Source organism: Siniperca chuatsi, linkage group LG11, assembly GCF_020085105.1.
Source record: "Siniperca chuatsi isolate FFG_IHB_CAS linkage group LG11, ASM2008510v1, whole genome shotgun sequence".
Lineage (NCBI taxonomy): Eukaryota > Metazoa > Chordata > Actinopteri > Centrarchiformes > Sinipercidae > Siniperca > Siniperca chuatsi.
Genome location: NC_058052.1, coordinates 3,691,845 through 3,713,286, shown reverse-complemented (window position 1 = coordinate 3,713,286; position 21,442 = coordinate 3,691,845). Strand labels below are relative to the sequence as shown.

The window sequence follows — 21,442 nt, the reverse complement described above, 5'->3', positions numbered from 1 at the left end:
GAGAGAGAGAGAGAGAGAGAGAGAAAAGAGAGAGAGAGATTTTGAGCAGTTTCAATTTAATGCAGAATGGCAAAATCTTTAGTGAAGCTGTGTAAAGATCAAAGGTATTTTTATTAATATACTGTTCAGTTGGACTTTATTGTCAAGGAACATTGCTTAACTCTGTGTGAATTATAAACACAAGAATATACACGAATATATATATACATATAAAGTAAGATAATATTACTATATTATCTTACTTTAATAATTAGGACTAAACCAAGCACATTGTTGGACAGAGTAATATATCAGAATGAAGATTGTAAATGCCTCCTGCTGTGAGATATTGACCTCTGAACCTTGACATAAATCCAGTTTCTTGGTCAAATTATTAAGAACAATGTTAGAAACAAAGTTTTTTTTTGCGGTAAAACTTAAGGATAGTATTTAGTAGTTTATGCGTCTATATCCGAAGATATGCATTTGTCAGTCTGTATGTTCACTATGCACTTATCCGAATTTACAATTTAAAGCCTGTGTGAATTAAAAACATACGAATATATATATTCTATAAAGTAAGATAATATAGTAATAATTAGGATAAAAACCAAGCACATCGTTGGACAGAGAAACATATATCAGAATGAAGATTGTAAATGGCTCCTGCTGTGAGATATTGACCTCTGAACCTTGACATCAGTCCATGTTGGAAGGCTTGTCATTCAGCATCAGAAGACACAGGGCCAAAGAGTTACTGACTTCAGGTGGCGCTGTCACATATAGTCAAAATTACTTTTCACCATTTAACAGTGATTCCCTTGTTCTGCGCCATGCAGCTTGATACAACTTCGCGCCATATTTGTAGTTTATCCGGTATATAAAGTAGGGTGGTAAATATGGACAAAATAAGATATATTTACTAATATATCACATATCTAGTACAGCCGAACTAGTAATTTAAACTTCATCTAGATGATCTATGTTATGAAAAAATAAAGATCTTGGTTTATTTACGATATTTATGATATTTTAGCCATTAGAGTCAAACTGTGTTATCATAGTGTATAACAAATCAGTTATTTCATAGATTGCCAAACTTCCTAAAACAGAAAAAAATGGTACATAGTACGCTTAATACATTGTTTTATGAATAGTTCAATTGCAATGAAACACTGTATAATGTTAGATAAAGTCATAAAGAAAGTTTTGGATATGGTGTGATTTCAAAATTAATTATGGTCCTGTAATTTGGCATAATAATAGGTTGAAAGATTGCTAGCAAATACAATTGTTTCACAACTTGTTTCACACAGCGTCTGTGTATGGCATAGGTTACATTGTTATTTGACGACCTGCAATGCTGTGTGATGTTATGGTTCAAGAAGAAACACTTTTGTAGCGAATCAGTTTATTATCTTGTTTATGAAATGCCATACTAAACTTAATAAAGAAGACTGTTGTACAGTATGGACTCACCATGCATGACACTTGACTTGCGCCACACCCTGTAAAAATGAAGATGCATAAGTAACATGGGTGTCAGGTAAATGCAACTACTCAGTCACAGGCAAGTTTATTTATATAGCACAATTCTTAATGGTAAGAATATGCTTTACAAATGAGCAGCATAGCAGCAGAAAGCTGCTTCACCATGTTTAGTTCTGACACGCTTGGCCCCTGAATTTGAATGCTCAAATAAATGACAGACAGCTAGTCTGTCCAAACAGCGGCTTTTCTGTTTGTGCCCATTTGTATCATATCACAACAGAATAGTCTGTCATATATTTGTTGATGTTATAGATGTTACAAAAAATGCTGTTGTTGTACTACACATTTGAATAATTTCTCTACAATAGTTCATAAATATAATTTAAAAAATAACAATAACCTTTGATCAGTAAAAACTTTCCACTGTGTCAGCCTACAGGTTCTTTACCTCTCCGCAATCTCACACACTATAAAAATTACAAATTTACACAAAGACAAAGTTACATATATACATATACATTTTGGCTGTATACAGTTTTGAAGTTGTATCTTTTTGTGTACATGTTTTCTACTGGTTTCTGTAATGTCCAAATATTTACTTTGGCAGAATTGTTTTAAAAAATGTCATGCAATCAAGGCAAGTTTTTTATTAAATTAAATTTATAGAAAGTGGGCATGTTTCATGCAAATCTGAGAAACCAAAACTAAACTAAAATCAGGGGGGGAGAAACTAGTTAGCTGGTAACAGCTCCAACTGTCAACTGCATTCTACCAACTGCAATGGAATCTCAGACCTATAGACCAGTACAAAAATACAAAAAAGGACAGCAAAAGGAAATCAAACAAAAATAAGAAAAGGAAAGAAACAAGAATAAGGATTACCTTAGAAAACTCCTGAGGGGTAGGGTCATTTTTATTCAACGAAAATATGGACTTCTACATCCATAGCTAAACAACTTAGCTCTGTATTTAAAAAGAAAGTGGAAAAATGGACCCAAAACAACCACAACCAGATAGATTCAGTCTAGATAATCTGGTGAGTACCCAGAGGACATAACCAGTGAAGCAAGGCGGTAGAAATACAGAAGCAAGCAACCAAGGGACCGTCCTTAGACACTCAGCGAAGCCTAGGCAAGGTGACAGCACAATAATAACACACCTGCAATTCTTTCCGGAGCACCCCGAAGCTTGGAGACTTCAGCAGACTGAAATCACACTGATGGAGAAAAAAAGGCCTCTGTGCATTTAGCAACAGCAGCTATAGCTCCTTCAGACTCAGAGAATTGGAAGCATTGAAACTGAACGACAAGATGAGGTGAGGGAAGGAGAAAGAGTAAGAAGCAGACAGACCATTGGCAACCTGCTGTCATACTGAAGAAACATGAACAGCCAAGACGTACAGACCGAAAATTAACAAATCTACGGAAGGAACAGGAGATATTTACTGAAAATAAATGAAACCTTGTTTTCCCCAAAACAAAATGAGACTGTTGAAAATGTACTGGATTCACCGTAACTGATGGAGAACGGATAGCAACCTGCAGGAACAGGACTAGAACAAAGTGACAACCAAGAAAGACACTTACCTGCAAGGTCAGCACCACCAGGTATCACACATAAATTAACAGTGAGAAATTAGATTGTTAGCACTGGTAAAAGTGTAAACATTTCACATTTTGGTAGACCTATTAGAGTTCCCATTAGGTACCGAGAATAATGGCAGAGAAAGTGTAGAAATTGAGTTGTTTAAGTTTTCATTATGCTTGTGGAGAATAACTGAATTTAAAAAAAATCTACAGTAAGGGAGATGTCATGTTATATTGTGTTGTAGTACTAGCCACTACCAATAGGTGGTGCTGTAACATTGCCTGTATATACTGCAATTGCACAAGTAAACATGGCTGAGTCTGCTACAAGCAGTATCTTCCTTTGGTTCCATAGTACAACAACATTTCGAGATTGTTTCTAATTTTCAAGTTTTTTAATGCACAAATTGAAAATGTGCATAAAAACAGGTGGAAACCCACCCCACTTTCACTTTGATGCTGACTAATAAATCAAGCTTACAACCCAGCTAAGTAGGTAGCATGAACAGCCTTGTTAAGCTAAGGCTTCAAAGCTAAAGAGGTTACCCCCCCAAGACCTGAGTTCCCCATTAAAGTTAAGTTAAAGGTTCAAATTTTTTGCTAGATGACCCTGTTTTTTTGCACAGTGCTGCTGACTGTCTGAACACGGCCTCAAAACAACCAAAAAGCTTGTAATAATGTCAAGTGAAGAAATAGTATATTAAACAAGAGTTATAGTCATTGCTAACAGCTGTTCTGTTGGCAGGGCTACAGGTCCTTATAACCAAAGGGAAGGTTCTGGTAGCTAGGTAGTTCACATCAGCCAGGTGTTGGGGAGTTTCAAGTGTACCCACCATCACTGAATCTTAAAGTCTCCAAATCAGTGCCTGAGTCCCTCCAAACATCTCTGTATCTAACCTGTGTAGGGGTTGATTTAAAAAAAAAAGATTAATCTTTTAAGAGAGATATTAAGGCAAAAATAGGACTATGTTTGAGGGTGAGTTTGCCATGACTGACAGGTCTCAAACCACACACAAGCTCCCTCCCTACAGATGATGATGCAGCCAAAGCCAATTTACGCTCAGTGAGCAAAACAAAGACAACATCTGCATTTCTGTGGTTGTTTGAATGTTTATCCATAGCCCTTTCACAACAGTCAAACCAAGGTATGTTTTCTTTATCCGTGCTAGCAGCATGGCTCTAGGGATGGCAATGTGACTCAGTTAGAGCAGGCTGTCCAGTAATCACAAGGTTGGCGGGTCGATCCCTAGCTCCTCCTGTCCACATGTCGAAGTGTCCTTGAGTAAGACAGAGTTGTTCCTGATGGGCAGGCCAGTGCTTTGGCTTCAATGCCATCTCTGTGTATTTGTGTGAAAGGGAAAATTGTAAATCACTTTGTCTGTTACAGTAGAAAAGCGCTATATAAATGCAGTCCAGGTACCATTTACCATGTCTGTCTGTTGGTCGGTCCCCCACTTTGGTCGAGACTGAAATATCTCAACATGTATTGGATTGGATTGCCATTAAATTTTGTGCAGAAATCCATGGTCCCAGAGAATGAAGCCCACTGATTTTGGTCCACATTATATACAGTGTTATTATCAGATCAGGGCACCAAATATTGTCATCAAATCGTTCTAATTGTCAGCTACATAGGCTAATATTCTATAAACAGTATCATTCTGTTTATGGTGTACAGTATATCCTGTTATCTTGAGCTAAATGTTATTTGAATCCTTTTAAGACCCTTAACAAGCTTCCACAGCCCACTTTGTGAACCACTGTAATGACCAGTTTTTATCTATAATGTTTTAATTAAACTTCTTGAATATCTTCTTTGAAAAGACTAGGATTATTAATGTATGTACATTACTGTCATTTGTAAACTCCTGAGCTGATCTACCTGAGGGAAAAAGCACATTGGACATTTCACTGCTTGTTCTTTACTCTCGGTACAACTAGACATTAAAGTGACATTCAGCCATTGTTGCTTAGTCCAACTTTCTATTGATGGAGCAGATGTTCTTTGGCGTTGAGGAGTAAGGTATGTTTTATATTTTGCTTTTAAGTTTCAATTTATCATGAATACACCTAGAACACACCTAGAAAAAAAATCCTTTTAACTGTTTCAACCAAATCCCTGCTGATCAAAAGAGGTGAGAAACTGCTTCAGTGGTCCACACAGAAAGGAATAAATATGGAATCCTGGAATGATTTACAGGACAATGCCTGGACTAACAACACATCAAAGGCAGGTGTAACATCACATGTGAGAGGCATGGAGTGAGAGTGCAAAATCTATGACAGATTTCTAATCCAATTCTCTTATGTTGTTGCCTGTAAAACCTAAATGTAAACAAAGATGTTTTTATTTATTGAATGAAATAAAAAAATCTGATTTTGACAGGCTTTTGTTTAAAGCATACATTTTTAGAAACATGTTATTGACATGTTAGGAACCATGAGATAGGTGGTCTCATTCTGCACTGAAACCAAAAAAGTATATATATAAAAAAAACCATGTTGCTCTGTTAGGCGATTTTATCCAAAGGATGGAGCGTAAAAATCCCCCGCTGCCTCCTAATCCAGCACGCTTGATATGTCATTGTTATTGTCTCAAATCACGGCTGTCAGACACTATTGCTCAGGATGAGGATTATGTCCAATCCATCATGAAGGAAGTATGTGTGTGTTTGTGTGTATATGTGTGTGTATAAGCACGGGCCAAGGGGCTGTGAGTGTAATCTGGGAGCTCATTTGATAATGCCACAATGCCTTCTATCTCTCACATGGCATTATGGGTCTCCAGTTTCCACCCTTCCTGCGATGACATCATTTCACACCATGGTTGGAGGGCAAGAAACGAACAAAAGATTGAAGTGATTTCTGCAAACACTTTATGCATGACACACGACAGTTCAGAGTAGTCATATGATGTGGTCTGCAGAAATGGAAAGCCTATCTTGACGACTCAATTTCAAGTGATAACTTGAAATTGAGCTGTGCCTAACCACTGACTTTCCCATTCCCTTTCACTTTTATGTTCATTTCTCTGTTTTGCTTCTAGAATAAAAGCATCCATCTGATGTCAGAGGGTGCGACCTTTGACCCCAATCAGCTGGAGTGCCTTTGAATGTATGTATGTCTTTCTAGGGTGAAAGATCAAACTCAATGTTCTTAATGGTAATGCTCATAATTGCTGTCTCCTTCAAAAGGCCTTTCGAGTCATCGTTACAACAGACGTTTCTAGTCATAGCTACACTTTACTTTACACTTTTTTTTCCCAAGAAACAAATTTTCTAGAGCATAACTTCAGTCTTTTTTAGTTTAACTGAAAAAAATTGAGAACTAGACATATGTCCATTTTAGATTTTAGAGGTATACAGACCAAACTGTCTGATCCAGGAGTTAGTTAGAATATAATGTAAGTTTTTTTGTTATACATTAGGAAAAGAAAAATACTCTTCTACAATTAGTATGGTCACTACCCTCTTGTCCTGATAGGACTTGTTTTGAAATATTTTGATTTTTTTGTTTTGTGTAAACAGTGTAAAATGAACATAAAAAAAATGTTTTATTGATTAATTTGAATATCAAACCATAATATAAAAAGTAATTTTATTTACACAATTTCCTATATTTGTCTTGATCGTCAGTATAATTTCTCAACAGCTACATCTCTGTCAGTTCAGTTCAATTCTTACTTGTTCACTAACAAGTAAGAGTAAAAATATATTGCCCGATCCGTATTTCTCTCTCTCTCTCTCTCTCTCTCTCTCTCTCTCTCTCACACACACACACATGCACACACCCCTCCCTCATGTTGCTCTGCTCTCTCGCTCCCTCTCCCTGTGACATCTGCAGCTCCGAAGCAGCACATGTAAGCCTGAATTAACATGCTCCTCGAACATCCACGCCGAGAATTTTCACTCCTTTCCCGGGGCATTTAATCAGGAAGCCCGCCATCTGACTCCAACCACGGAGGAGCAAGAAACGGTGGAGAGACCCTTCTCACCAACCTTTTCAAACTGTGTTAAATGCCTTAGAGTTAGCTAAGAACCGGAAATGGGAACTTCAAAATTGTATTAACGTTTTTAGATACATCATTTTTTTAATTTCAGAACTTTTCACGATTAGCAAATATTGATGATGGTATACTGTTGAATTATTCTGATTCTATCCAGAAATATTTTCAAGCCCTTAATACAATTGGGGTTCCACCTCCAGCTGATAAAAATGTCTTTATTCTCTTTTTTCCATCAAATGTCGACCAGAAAAGATTATTATAATGTGATATGGGATTATTGTATCCAAAACTATGTAAACTATATGTAAATAAAACATAAAACAAATTCATTGCAAAATAATAATAATAAATTTAGATACATTTGATTAATTTTGGCTTTCATTATTAGTGGTGTTTTTATGGGCCTAGTAGGCTAGGTTTTTGTTGCAGATAGGTTCTTACTGCCAAGAATAATTTGAGCAAGTTAAATAGTCACATTTTGTCTTTTGAGATACCTATGATAGGCTATCAGGTGCAGCTTTCGATTGAAAAATGTCCATCCATTACCAGTATACTATATATTTGTTTTACGATGTATAGACAATTGAGTGTCTTGGACAAAAAAATCCCTTTCAAGAGAAATAATGTTCTATCTTAAAATCCTTGTTTTAGCTATAGCTATCAAAATTTTAGCTAGCTATCCAAAATTTCATAAATGTGAATCGATAAGAGTGTTATTTTGAAATGTGTGACCGGAAGTTTCAGTTTTTACACACTGCTTGACTTTACACATTCATCGACAAGCCAGTCATATCTTCTCTCGTCGAGTACCTTAAGTGCCCTACAACACATCTCTCTTCCTCCTCCCTTGAGTTTCTCGTACCTTTGCACCACCACCGGCTTTTCTACCGCAAAGCTTGCCGAGAGAAGAGCGCCATGGGCCGCGTGGTGGTTGAGGGGATGCCGGAGACGGCCGTTGGAGGAGGAGTGATGCTGAACCGACAGAAGAGCAAAGCCAGGCGGAGAAAGCGAAAGGAGTTGTTCGCCATCCAGATGTGCTATGCGTGTGTACTGCTTGTGCTCGTCGTAGGGCTCCAGTCTGTGACACAGAAAGCAGGTAAGGGGCAGTTAAACGTCTCTCTCTTTCACTGTCAACCAACATGAATTAGCCTACATGTTTATGTTGTGAATAAGACCGCTTTCATGCAGAGTTTGGGGAAAGCAGGAATAACAGGCAGTTTGGAGGCAAAAAGGCAGTTTGAGAAACACACTGTCATGTAGGCCTATTTATGATTTTTCTAATTGTTCTTTGCACTTTTAAATTAAACAACAAAATAAGCCTTGACGGCTCTAATGTAATGAATGTTAGAAAAGAAAATATACATAAAAGGTTTAGGCAATGTACAGTAGACTATGATAACATGAAAAATAATATAATAAAACAAGGACTTATTAGTTTAAGTACAGTGAGGTCAATATTGATTAATGAGCAACACACATTTGCATACTCACAAACAATAAAATAGTTGCAAACAAATGCGATTGAGTGCAAGTTACATTAGTTAATTAGTACAGTAGCCTACTGAATCTGTAAACTCATCACTGAACAGGCTGTCAGCTACAAGAGACAATATAGATCCCATTAGGATTAGTACAGACATATTAGATTTTATTTTTGTTTTTGTGTATCAGTGCACACGTTACATCTGTAAAGAACAAAACAACATGCCTTCTTGTAGCTCAACATCTGTAAATAATAATCCCCAGGAAATGGTAGCAGAGACTATGCTGCTTCTTGTTGCTTGAATTACTTTACAGAAATCTACTTTTTCTAACATTTCCTGTTGGATAGAGTAGGCAGAGGACAACTGATAAGCTAGATATGAGGTGCAAACTTGTTTATTCTTTGAACACTGGTGACATTCACCCAATGACAAGCAGTACCCTCACAAGCGTATCACCACTAACAAGGATTTTCATATTGACCCGGTTATCAGTAATCATCTAGTCATAATCAATGGGCTATGTGGTGTCAGTTGTAACATTATATAGTGCAAATAGTGTGTAGGGTACACAAGCTTGATTCAGACTTTTTAACACCTTTATGTCATTACTAGCTCTGAGCTCAGCCAATGTTTGGGTGTCTTTTGCCAAGTAGGTCTTGTTAATGGTCAAGTCAGCAGCCCAGTTAATGTTACTAAATATTATCGACTCCAAAACTAGACAAGTCAGTGATGTCATCAAGATGTAAACAAAACAAATGTTACAACTGTATAGAAACATATTGGGGACAAGAATTTCTTTTCCATCTTTCCAAACACTCCCCTTTGTTGATTACCTCCAGCTTCTTGTGTTTTTTTGTCTTACAATAAACTGTTTTTGACCAGAGGGATAGTACGATTTTCTACATTTAGTGCTAATTGTTCACTAAATTGGGAACTGACCGACCAACTGACAGCCCTATTTTTGGGGGGGCCACAGAGAAGATGAGAATGTGAATTAATTACAAAGGCATTATGAGAATGCCAGATGTCTCCAATATTAAACTGGGAAAGCCAGAAATTATCATCAGTAGCTCATTTCACTTCATGAAAGCATTCATGAAATTTCACGTCTGGGCACATGATGAGATGTTTTAATTTGGATGATTTTCTATGTTCTCAGTTATGACACTCAAGCTTTGTGACACAAATAATGTTCCTCATGATGTATACATCTATTATTGTTAATTCAGCACAACCATATAATAATGTAATAATGTATGAATCAATAAAAAATAAGCATACACTCCAGACAACTACCATGAAATGAAGGAAAAATGCGATATTTAAATTATTTGTGGATTAAGAAATTAGTTGATTCTGCAACATGATCTAATTAATAATGAAAATAATATAAATGAATCAGAAAAATGTGATTTCAAAAAATTATTTGTTTGCATAATTTGATGTGCACAGTATTGTGATAACAGGATGAACTACATCCTCGTTGACTTAATTTCATTTTATATATTTGGTCCTTAAAACTTGATGATGAAGAAGATATGTTAATACTCTTTTTTTATAGAATTAAGAGCTTTCTTTCTTTCTTTTTGCTAATGGTATTAGGGCTGCCACTATTATTTTCATTATCAGCTGATGCGTCATTCTGTCTTCTTACATGTGAGGATTTGCTGCTTTTCACTGTTTTGTCTGGGTTTTGGACTGTCCGCATGTTATTCGAAGATGTCACCTTGCTCTGACTTTTTTTCAGTATTTTATGACTTTGTAGACTACGATTTGTAGACTAAACTAATTGAATAATCAGAAAAATCACTGAGATTAACTTAACAAAAAAAGATTCAGTTCAGTAGAGTTAGCATGTCATGTCTCTGTGACTAGCTGAGCTAGCTGAGCTATTGAGGACAACTGCATCTGCTTAGGAAGACCTAGGATGCGGTTGAAAAAAGCTAGTAAGTGGATCTTGAGTTAAGAATTTTTGGTCAAATCTATCTCTCGATTTTTCATTCTCTCTTTTAATCTTTCTTTGTTTTCTAATTAGTTTTGTTCAGAGGTTTTCCAACTTCTAAAAACAACAGCGGGGTGAGTTGGGGATTGTTTTGAATTTGTCTGAGGGGGGGCCCACAGTGTCAGACTTTGAAAACCCTGGATTTAATCTATAAAATGTCAGAAAATAGTAAAAAATTAATGTCAGAATTTCTCAGTCTAAGGTGATATCTTCAGATTGTTTGCTTTGTCTGCCCAACAGTCGAAAACCCAAAGATATTCAAGTTACAGTGACAGAAAAAAGCAGCAAATCCTCACATTGGAGAATCTGGAACATTTGATATTTGTGACTGATAAATAACAATTAATAACAATTAACCCTGTTAATAAAAGCAGACCACCTCTACCACTATAACCCCATAATTGACAAATCATTTCAGCACCAAACTGTACAATCATTAGACTATGTTGACCTCCCCTGATGGAGAAATGTGTTCTGAGTTGGGTGCTAATTGACAGCATTTTCACATGGACTCCCACTTGGGAGACCGGGACCTCCTCTCTTGTCAGTGATCGTAGTTCTCGGGCCACGCTGAGGCTTTCAAGGTCTTGGACACACACTCAAACACACGTGTTAAGGTGTGTGTGTATTTCCCCATGTCTTTGCTTCCCCCTGTGGCCCTGTGAACTGACACGTGGCTGTGCACACACCTCCATCTGTCCTTATTTCCACCACCATCCATCTAAGCTCATCCATCCACATCTCACCTTCTGAAAACGCAAGGTACAAAAAAAAACCCAGGACAAAAGCACAATAGGAAGGAGGATTACCCATGTGAGCAAACACATGTTGCTGTTGCTATCATCTGGAGGTTTTAATATCATTGAGCCTTGCTGCTCAAGCCAAAGTCCCTCCATCATCCATCTGTGACAAACCTAAAAGACGGGTGCACCAGCCAGACAAATGGTCATGCTATAGAGAAGCCACACATGGCTGCTTGGTATATCTGGTATTAGTCTCCAGATGATCTCATTACATAACTTAAAGCTCTCGTTGGTGGCTCCCCTTCTCTTTGCATGCTAGCAAAGGATGGGAGGGAAGAGTGGAGAAACACAGACGGAGCACTTTGCACTGACGAAGCCTCGGGATTCTGTCTAATTCGGGAGCTGAATTAGACAAAAAGGAAAAGAGACAAGAGTGGAGAGAAACGAGGGAGTGGGGTGGGATGTGAAGAGGAGAAGTAAGAGCAAGTGAGGACAGTAGTGGCAGTAGTGATGGAAGGAGGTGGAGGAGGGAGATCCTGAAGGAGTAGATTGGAGGGAGGGAAGTGAAATGAAGAGGTTGAGATGGAGTCAGGGGAGACAGGCGAGAAAAAATGAAGGGGGGAGTTAATCCATGTTGAGGTGGATGAAGTGAGGATGGGAGTTAAGGTGGTTATGAGTCAAAGAGCAGGTGGAGAAGGAAGAGGGAGGATGAAGAGAGATCAAGTTTCAAGGTGCAGACAATGCAGACTGATTTGAAGTTGTTATGTGATAATTCTCTCTTTCTGTATTTCTCTCTACCCTAAATATCAAGTGGGAAAGGTTTATTACAAATTGGGTCTTATTTTTGGCATTTCAGCCATCATTCCTATTGGTTACAATAACAATGTGATCACCAAGTTAATCAAGAGATCTTAGCTAAAAAGAAGCCATAGGGGCTCTCTGGTTCATACTGTATATACTGTAGTAAAGCAGCAGCTCAGCTGGACAGCAACTCAGCTGGACTTGACTCATTTTGGTACCAGATACTTTTCTCAATTTCATTTTCCACTGCAAATAGGTAGGATTCTTTTTTTGATTTCTTTTTTTCTGATAGTCATAGCTCTGCTGCATGAAACTGTTGTAACATCATCTGCAATGTGACACACTTGCTGGATCCTTTCATCAGCATCCAAACAGAGGAACGTCTGCACTTCGTCAATTGAGCATGGTGTGGTGGCGCTGTCATTTTTAAAAATCTGGGTTGAGTGAATAAAAAAATTGCTGTCGCTATTGCTGGTAGCTTGGCTATTTAAAAATGGCAGGTTTGTGCAGGATTTCCTGTGTCGCGCAATTGACGATTCAAGTGACGATTGACCAATCAGTAGTCTGCAGTGTTTTAACTCCACCTTTTAGTATCAGTTTAGCTCGCTTGGAACCTCGACCAAGGTGATACCAAAAGAAGTACTAGGTACTATCCACAACTTCTGCCAATGGAAACACTCTTTAAACACTTTATTGCAAGAACCTGAAATGGCAGCCTTAACTTCACTGCAACAGTTGAGAAATGGAGCATCCTCAGGGTCTCACTTGCATAAATGCTCCAGAAAGAAAAGAGGAAGGAAGACAGCATTACAAAAATATTAATAAAATTCTCATAAAATCAATAACCAAAATACATTATTTCAGAAAAGTATTACAAAGAAAAAATGCCTGTGCATAAACCCACATACCTGTACATACTTGTAGAGAAACAAACATTCACAGGGTCTCTCTTGTGCACTTTAACACTGCAAGCTACACAGCAGGCCTGTCAGACACATTCCTCGACAAGCTTCTGTTCCATTTAGAAGATTTGTGCATGAAAATAAACAAAACTTTAGCTCCAAAATGTAAAAAATATATTAACTTTACACTTGTTCAAAGTTACTTAGAGTCACATGTACAGCAGAAATATAGAAACTAAACAGATCGAAGAACATTCTGAAATGAAAAGAGGGAGTAATGATTGTTAGTTAGTTAATATAATTATTATAAAACAGGCCCATAGAAATATGTTAACAACATTTGAGGTAGTGAAGCAAAAATGAGAAATATAATCCTGAAACTTTTAATGTCTGCCCTTAATAATAAAATTCTCCACTTAATCCAAATGGATTTTACAGGTATTTATGATGACCTGTACAAAATTCAACGCAACAACATATACACTACTATATCAGCAATTGCTTTGGTCAATGCAGTGCTATCATAACTGATATAAATGCTTGCCCAAACTACAAAAATATGTTGCAATAAACTGGATCATTTAAGCAGTGCAAAGGTCAGTGTTACGGACAGAAGGGCAGGAGACATGAACATTTATTGAACACAGCAATAAGTACCAGAATGCAGGTAGGTGAGGGGTGATGGAGCAGTATAGAGAACGGAGTGGAATACCGAATCCGTCCTTGTAGATTGGGGTTGGAGATTGGGAGCCGGAGCAACACTCTCTGGAGACAATGGATAGAAGGAACACTGGAGTGGAAGTACACGCTGGTGTAGGAACGGGAAGGAAACCAAAAGGCGTTTTTCATCAATGGGAAGAGTCCTTAGTATTAACGAGACCGGACAATTGGCTGAGGTGAGTAGGTGGTGATGAGGTGCTGATGGGGAGCAGGTGTATGTGATAGGGAGCAGGTGTGTGGTTAGTACTCTGGTGAGGGAGTGCACTGTGATTGGGTGATCGTGGAGCCTGGCGTGTCCAAGAGTCCTGTTGGCCATGGCAGAAGGTACGTAGGAAGAGACAGATCTCCTGTAAATTCCTCTCTATCTGCCTGTTTGGCTGCGGGTGGTATCCGGAAGAGAGTCTGATGGTCACACCTAGGAGGGAGAAGAAGGCTTTCCACACTCTGGAGATGAACTGGGGTCCCCGACACAATGTCTTCTGGGATGCCATAATTCGTGTTGGAGGCGTCAACCTCCACCACAAAGGGTCTCTTGGGGTCAGGGTGAACCAGGAGCGGTGCGCTGGTGAATGCCTCCTTCAGGGTGTTGAAGGCTTTGTCGGTGGCATGTGACCAGGACAGAGACTTGGGCTTTTTGCGGAGTAAGTTGGTCAGCAGGTGTGCAATGGAACTATAATTCTGTATGAATTGTCTGTAGAAGTTGGAAAATCAGAGGAATCTTTGGGGCTCCTTAATGGTGGATGGAGTGGGCCAGTTCTGTATGGCCTCCACTTTCCCCTCGTCCATCTGGATGCCACTGCTACTGATGTTGTAACCCAGGAACTGCATTGAGGGTTGGTGGAAGGATCACTTCTCCCCCTTGAGGAACAGCTGGAACTCCCTCAGGCGCTTCAGGACCTCCGCAACGTGTTGGCGATGTTCGGCCAGGCTCCAGGAGTAGATCAGTATGTCATCAATGTAGACCAAGATGAAGTTATGGAGAAACTCCCGGAGCATCTCGTGGATGAAATCCTGGAATATGGAGGGGGCATTGGCCATGCCATACGGCATGACAAGGTATTCATAATGTCCGATTGGAGTCACGAAGGCAGTCTTCCACTTGTCCCCCTCATGTATCCGAATGAGGTTATATATGCTGCAGAGGTCCAACTTTGTGTACACAGTGGCACCGCGGAGCTGTTCCAACGCTGCTGGGACGAGGGGAAGAGGATAGGGGAACTTAATGGTGATCCGGTTGAGTCCCCGGTAGTCCACACAAGGCCACAAGCCTCTGTCCTTCTTGGCTACGAAGAAAAAGCTGGATGCCGCAGGGGATGTAGAAGGCCGGATATAACCCTGAGCCAATGCCTCCTCAATATATTCCTCCATGGCATGTCGTTCACTGATCTGGAACCCTGCTTAAGATGGTAGAGAGGCTCATCTACAGATGAGTCACCCGCTGGTCTTCCGAACACCTCTTTAAAGTGGGAGATGAAGTTTGTCAGGGTCTGAGTCACAGGTCCATTCTGTGCCCATATTGTTTAGGCTCATTGTAGCGCGTCCGTTGAGCTGTGAGATGATGAACGCTACCTTGGACCGATCATCAGGGTACAGGTGTGGCTGCATCTCCAGGACCAGCGAACACTGTAGGATGAAGCCGTTGCAGTCTTCCGCCAAGCCAGAGAAAGGCGCTGGTTTGGCCATGGGACTGGCGTACACCGGAGGTGGTGGAGTGACCTGGCGGATGCGGAAGTGATGGCTGCTGTGGATGCTGGCGGTGTGGCAGAGAGCCCACGGCGATGGAGATCCACCAGCTCCTGGAAAGGATCCATGGCACTCATGCTGGTCGTCCTACGGTGCGGTCCGGTCCAGTCCGGTCTTCTGTTACGGACAGAAGGGCAGGAGACACCGAGGTGGAGACAGATGTAGATTTATTGAACACAGCAATGAGTACCAGAATGCAGGTAGGTGAGGGGTGATGGAGCAGTATAGAGAACCGAGTGGAATACCGATACCGTCCTTGTGGATTGGGGTTGGAGATTGGGAGCCGGAGCAACACTCTCTGGAGACAGGAAAACTCAGGACGGGTAGAAGGAACACTGGAGTGGAAGTACACGCTGGTGTAGGAACAGGAAGGAAACCAAAAGGCGTTTTTCATCAATGGGAAGAGTCCTTAGTATTAACAAGACCGGACAACTGGCTGAGGTGAGTAGGGTGCCTCTATACTGGTGGTGATGAGGTGCTGATGGGGAGCAAGTGTGTGTGATAGGGAGCAGGTGTGTGGTTAGTACTCTGGTTAGGGAGTGCGCTGTGATTGGGTGATCGTGGAGCCTGGCGTATCCGTGACAGTCAGAGCCTGAAGTAGTTTTACAATGACCACAGAATGATAAAAGAGTACAAGTTCATAGGAAAAGAAACAAAGCAAAAGCACTATGCAAAAATTAACTACCAGGCAACCATCAGACATCTAAAGCAGCTTTATTACAGGAAACACAATATTCTACATATGAGTTGTGTAGGTGGACTCTTAAATGCTTCTTTACTCTTCTACCTTAATTTTTTCATTTTCAGTTCCTGTTGCCATAGGGCACTGACATTTCCCACAAATGGACTGCTGCTCCTCAGACTATTTTTAGGGGAGTTGCGATTATCTTGCTAATATTAGGTATAACTAGTTTTTATTTCTAAGTTGTATCTTGTATTTCATTAGATCCAAGAAGATGACTGTAGTAGCAGGGCAGGCAGGGTGACCAGAGAGGGAGAGGAGGTACAGGTGACCAGGTAATTAGGTCAAAGAGTTCAGTTAAATTCAATTTTATTTATATAGCGCCAATTCAACAATTTTATTTATATAACGCCAACAGAAGTTCTCTCATTGCACTTTTCCTATAGAGCAGGTCTAGACCGTACTCTTTATAATATTATTTACAGAGACCCACCAATTCCCACCATGACCAAGCACTTGACGACAGTAGCAAGGAAAAACTTCCTTTTAACAAAAACCTTGAGCAGAGCCAGACTCAGGGTGGGCGGCCATCTGCCGCTGCCAGTTGGGTTGAGAGAGAGAGAGAGAGAGAGACAGAGAGCAGGAGGCAAGAGAGCATATAGTAGCACAATGCTAATTCATAATGCATAATAATAACAAATAATAACATTTTTAAATAATAATAATGTAATGGTAGTGGTAATATTATTGTCAGTACACGTGCCCCAGCATTGACCATATCAACTTTATAAGGCCATAACATGTCAAACGTGTGATTCTCAGCTGCTGTGGCCATAAGTGGCCAAAAAAAGAATGCTTTAAATATTGTCTGAACACAAGCAGCCATTGTTATGGTTTGAGGGTTTTGAGTTTAGTTATTTCATGTTATATTTTGAAATATTCTCCTCGTGTCTTGTAGTTTTACTTCCTGTCTTTGTTTGCTTTTCCATCCAGTTTTGATTGCCTGTCCTGATTAGTTGCAGCTGTGTCTAGTTATGTTTCACCTGTGTTTCCTTCGTCTAGTTGCCAGTTTGTCTTTGTTTTCATCTATGCTTTAAGCGTTCCAGCCTTTTCCCTGTGTGACTTGTGTTTTGGACTCATAACCTTGGTTTTTGGATTGTCTGCCTGATTGTTTGACTGTGGATTGACTTTGTTTATTTGACTATCTGCTTTACAGTTTTGGATTTCGATTATTTGCTTGTTCCCTGGATTTTACATTTGCCTGTTTGGACTGCTCCCCTGGTTTTGACCACTGCCTGCCTGTATCCCATGTAAGCCTTTTCACTATTAAATCGTTGATCTTATCCTGTCTGCCTCGGCTGTCTGCATTTGGGTCCTTTCCCTGTTCCCTGCTTGGCACACTGCGACAGACATACAAGAATACAGTCTAAAATTGGCAACATTATGATTGAAATTCAAAAGTGTCTGATCAAAGAATAAGCAAAGAAGACTATGTATCTGACCAAGCATTCAATGCTAGTTTTAGTACTTTGGATACTCTGTGCTATGGACACCTTTCACTCAGTACCAAAAAGTATTGAGGTTCCATACCAAGCCCTATGAAATTCAGAATCAGCCAAGTATTATTGTTCACAATAATACCAGTATAATTTTTAATATGATAAAAAAAAATCATATTGTGATAATGGAAACATTCTGACTTGCTGACGTAATGACGTGTACCGTTACGCACATCAACAACAAGCATGGCTGAAAGTGAAAGTAACGTTGCTACCAGCTCAGGAAGTTTCTGAAACAGTTTGTGTCCGGGGTGTGAGGGGTCAGCCACAATCTTTCCTGCACGCCTAAGGGTCCTGCAGGCGTACAGGTCTTGGAGGAAAGGTAGATTGCAGCCAGTCACCTTCTCTGCAGAGAAAACTATATGCTGCAGTCTGCTTTTGTCCTTGGAAGTGGCAGCAGCGTACCAGATGGCAATGGAGGAGGTGAGGATGGACTCGATGATGGCGGTGTAGAAGTGCACCATCTTTGTCTTTGGCAGGTTGAATTTCTTCAGCTGCCGCAGGAAGTACATCCTCTGCTGGGCTTTCTTGGTGAGGGAGCTGATGTTCAGCTCCCACTTGAGGTCCTGGGTGATGATGGTGCCCAGGAAGCGGACGGAGTGTCAACTGGGGAGTCACACAGGGTAATGGGGGCGGGTGGGGCTGGGTTCTTCCTGTAATCCACAACCGTTTCCACTGTCTCAAAATCAATTTGCTATTGATGTTGAAGTGCTATATTATCACCTTTAATTTTTTTAGATTCTCTTGTGAGCCTCAGAAACAGAGAGACATCTGCTTTGAACACTCCTGTCTTCTCTACCTCAAGCTCTTTAGCTCTCACCTTGTGCTGTCATACACAAACACACATACACTAATGTACACACCTAATTCATCTGCATCTGGGTCAGCCTTTGTGAACAGAGAGCAACACTCCCCCAGTCTGAGACAGACACAAACAACCTCTCGCTCCTTTTTCTATCCATTCGTTTTCCCCTGCTCTGTCGTACTCTCTCTCAATCATCCCCTCCATCTAGTGGTCACTATGCTCTCATCTTGTCCCAGTATTCCTCCATTTTGGTGGCACTCAGCTATCATTTCTCCCGGTAGCTGTAACCCTTGTGCCCTTCGTAGCGCCCCAGTTTTCTTTTCTCCCCCTCTCTTTTTCACCCTTGCTCACTCTCTACTGTATCATCAGCACACATTCTTCAAAAGCCTGTTAACAGAATTTGCTCAAGCTCAGCTCGCCTGTTTGTTGACATTTATTTGCTGTTTTGCGTCAACCATATCTGTGTCATTGTTTTTGAGTTAAATACTGTGTTTGCTCAAACACACTTAATGCAGCTCAACCTAAGTGAAAGAAATTTGTGTATCACTTTTTTTCTTAATAGTGCAATCTTAGATATCAATTTCCGATACTAGTGCTGTTACGATGCCTGTGTTTTGATACTGATTCTTTTTTGAATACCTTAGTTTAACCATTTTCCACTGCAGGAACTTAACAAATACAAACGAGAGCCTAGACATCGTCTTTTGTCCAACCAGTACTGGACAAATGAAGTATTTATGGTGCTGGCCGATACAGATGCAGTAGTAAAATGGTGGGTACTGTTATAGTGGTTAAGTTATATTTTGTTAAGTTCCTGTAGTAAAAAAGGGTTATTTCAGAAATATAAACATGTTTTTCTGTAAAAACCTTTTTTTTTAGCCACGCTAACAATGGGGCTCCAGGGATGGCAGTGTCGGTTCCTCCACCACTTTGATCCACGCTGAAATGTTTTGACAACCACTATCCTGTTAGGCAATCCCTGCCATGGTACACCAACATCCATTTACAGGTTTGTTTTAATCTGAGGAGACTAGCATGAAGTGACTGGATAAGTAGCATGCATCAATACAGAGTTAGTGTGAATGTGATTTCTGGACAAAGCAACAATGTGTATTGCCATCTTCAGGTTCCTGAGCTTTATTATAATAAGTAATGCTCTGACCTGTAACTAAACCTGTGCAAGTATTTGTGGTCATGAGGTTATAACAAGCCATTCAAAGAGCTGATGAGGCCTTTTACCAAAGGGTAGGCTACTTTGAAGTTATAATAATAATAATATTAATCTTTAAAATTAAACTTCATGAAAGCTATACCTCTGCTATAACAAAATAAGCTTGAAAGAGACTATTAAACAAAATGTCATGTTTCTTGTCATTCCAAACAAAGCTAGGACTGAGCAATAAATCACTTTAATCATATTGTTTTGTGATAAGTCTTTTTTATATTGTGATCCACAGCTTTTTCTAAATAACACAAGAAAATCAAGTAAAAAGTTCTGAAATATGAGAAATAAAACCAGTTGAAAATTGTGTAGATTGAGTTTGATACCGCACTTCACATTACCATGCAGTCAATGGCAATAAACATCACCTGAAATATTTAACATGCAATTTTGCAAACCCTAGCAGATATCATGACAAATATAAAGTACTTCTACTCAAAATTACAAATCCACTGTTCAAAGAAAACATACCTACTCTTACAAAATGATTGCCTGAAATCCAAACAAGAGAATATCAAGTGAAAATTAAAGCTGCAGGCAGCGATGATGGGGCCCTCACACATCCTCGCATGTCGGGGCATGATGCAGCTGCTTGTTCGACGCAGCTCTGAATTGTAATGTGTTTTGGTCACTGCACGTGGGAGTTAAATGTCACTTCCTGTGTCCACTATGTGGCTCTAGACAGCACACTTTATGCGTCATGTTGAAGGATATGATGCGTAGACCACACCACGAAAATTTCGTGCAAATTGGATCATCTTTGCCATGGAAGGGTTATTTCCTGTTGCCACTAGGTGGCGCTATGGCTTTACGTCATTATTGGCCTGTAGATGTTATCAGGGTGGGACTCTTATCAAACATGAAATTAGAGGCAGAGTGGACGGTGTAAACTGAAGTTACAGCAACTTCCTGATTAAATATTACTTTCTGTGTCCACTATGTGGCGCTAGAGAACACACATGAGTAACACTTGCTGGATATCATGTAGACCACATCATGTAAATTCGATGTAAATCGCATGATGTTTGTCACAGAAAGGTAACAGAAAGCTTCTTGTTGCCAGTAGGTGGCACTATGAAAATAACTAAATATTGGGGACAAATTTCGTACATGTACATCAAACCGCAAGAAGGGGCTTAATTTTTGAAGGGTGACTTCCTGTCATCAGTAGGTGGCCCTATGACTCAGTTTGGGGATGTGGATGTGTTCAGGCCTGGACTCTTATCTAGTATGTGAAATTTGGGGAAGCTTGGACAATGTAAAGTGAAGTTACAACAGCTTTCTGTGTCATGGGGAAGCATCGAAATTAGCCTCGCCCCCCACGCCAAGGCCATTTGCCGAAAACTCACAATCTTTACAATGAAGTTTCACCAAGGTCTTAAGTCCATTTCTGCCAACATTTGAAGTGGATGTACTCAACCTGTTGGCCGGAGTAAATCAATGTGTAAAACATGCCATTTCCTGTTGCCAGTAGGTGGTACTGTGACAATAACAGAATATTGTCACATAGATGTGTACATATGAAGGCATGGCTCCAAGAGACTTTTTTGTTTGTCTTGGCATCTTACATGTGGCTTCCAAAAATTCTGAATTTTTGAAAATTTCATAAAATCCATAAAATCACATTTTTCACCAGTCTTGATGAGTGTGCAAAGTTTCACAACTTTTTGAGCACCTTTAGAACCTCAAAAATTTGATTAATTCAGAAAAATGGAAA

The 21,442-nt window shown here is 39.7% G+C and overlaps 1 protein-coding gene across 5 annotated transcripts in view; it reads left to right on the top strand.

Annotated features, from left to right (window-relative positions):
- Window positions 1–7,806: 7,806 nt before the first annotated feature.
- Window positions 7,807–21,442, top strand: part of slc24a3 (solute carrier family 24 member 3) — a 134,342-nt gene continuing 120,706 nt past the window's right edge. For 2 of the 5 annotated variants that reach the window (XM_044213493.1, XM_044213492.1), the window contains exon 1: window positions 7,809–8,158. In XM_044213493.1, the coding sequence (XP_044069428.1) occupies window positions 7,978–8,158 (181 nt within the window). In that variant the 5' untranslated portion in view covers window positions 7,809–7,977. Of the gene's footprint in view, window positions 8,159–18,398; window positions 19,276–19,382; window positions 19,513–21,442 lie in introns of those variants that run through there. The other 3 variants (XM_044213495.1, XM_044213496.1, XR_006379802.1) reach the window with 3 other exon arrangements.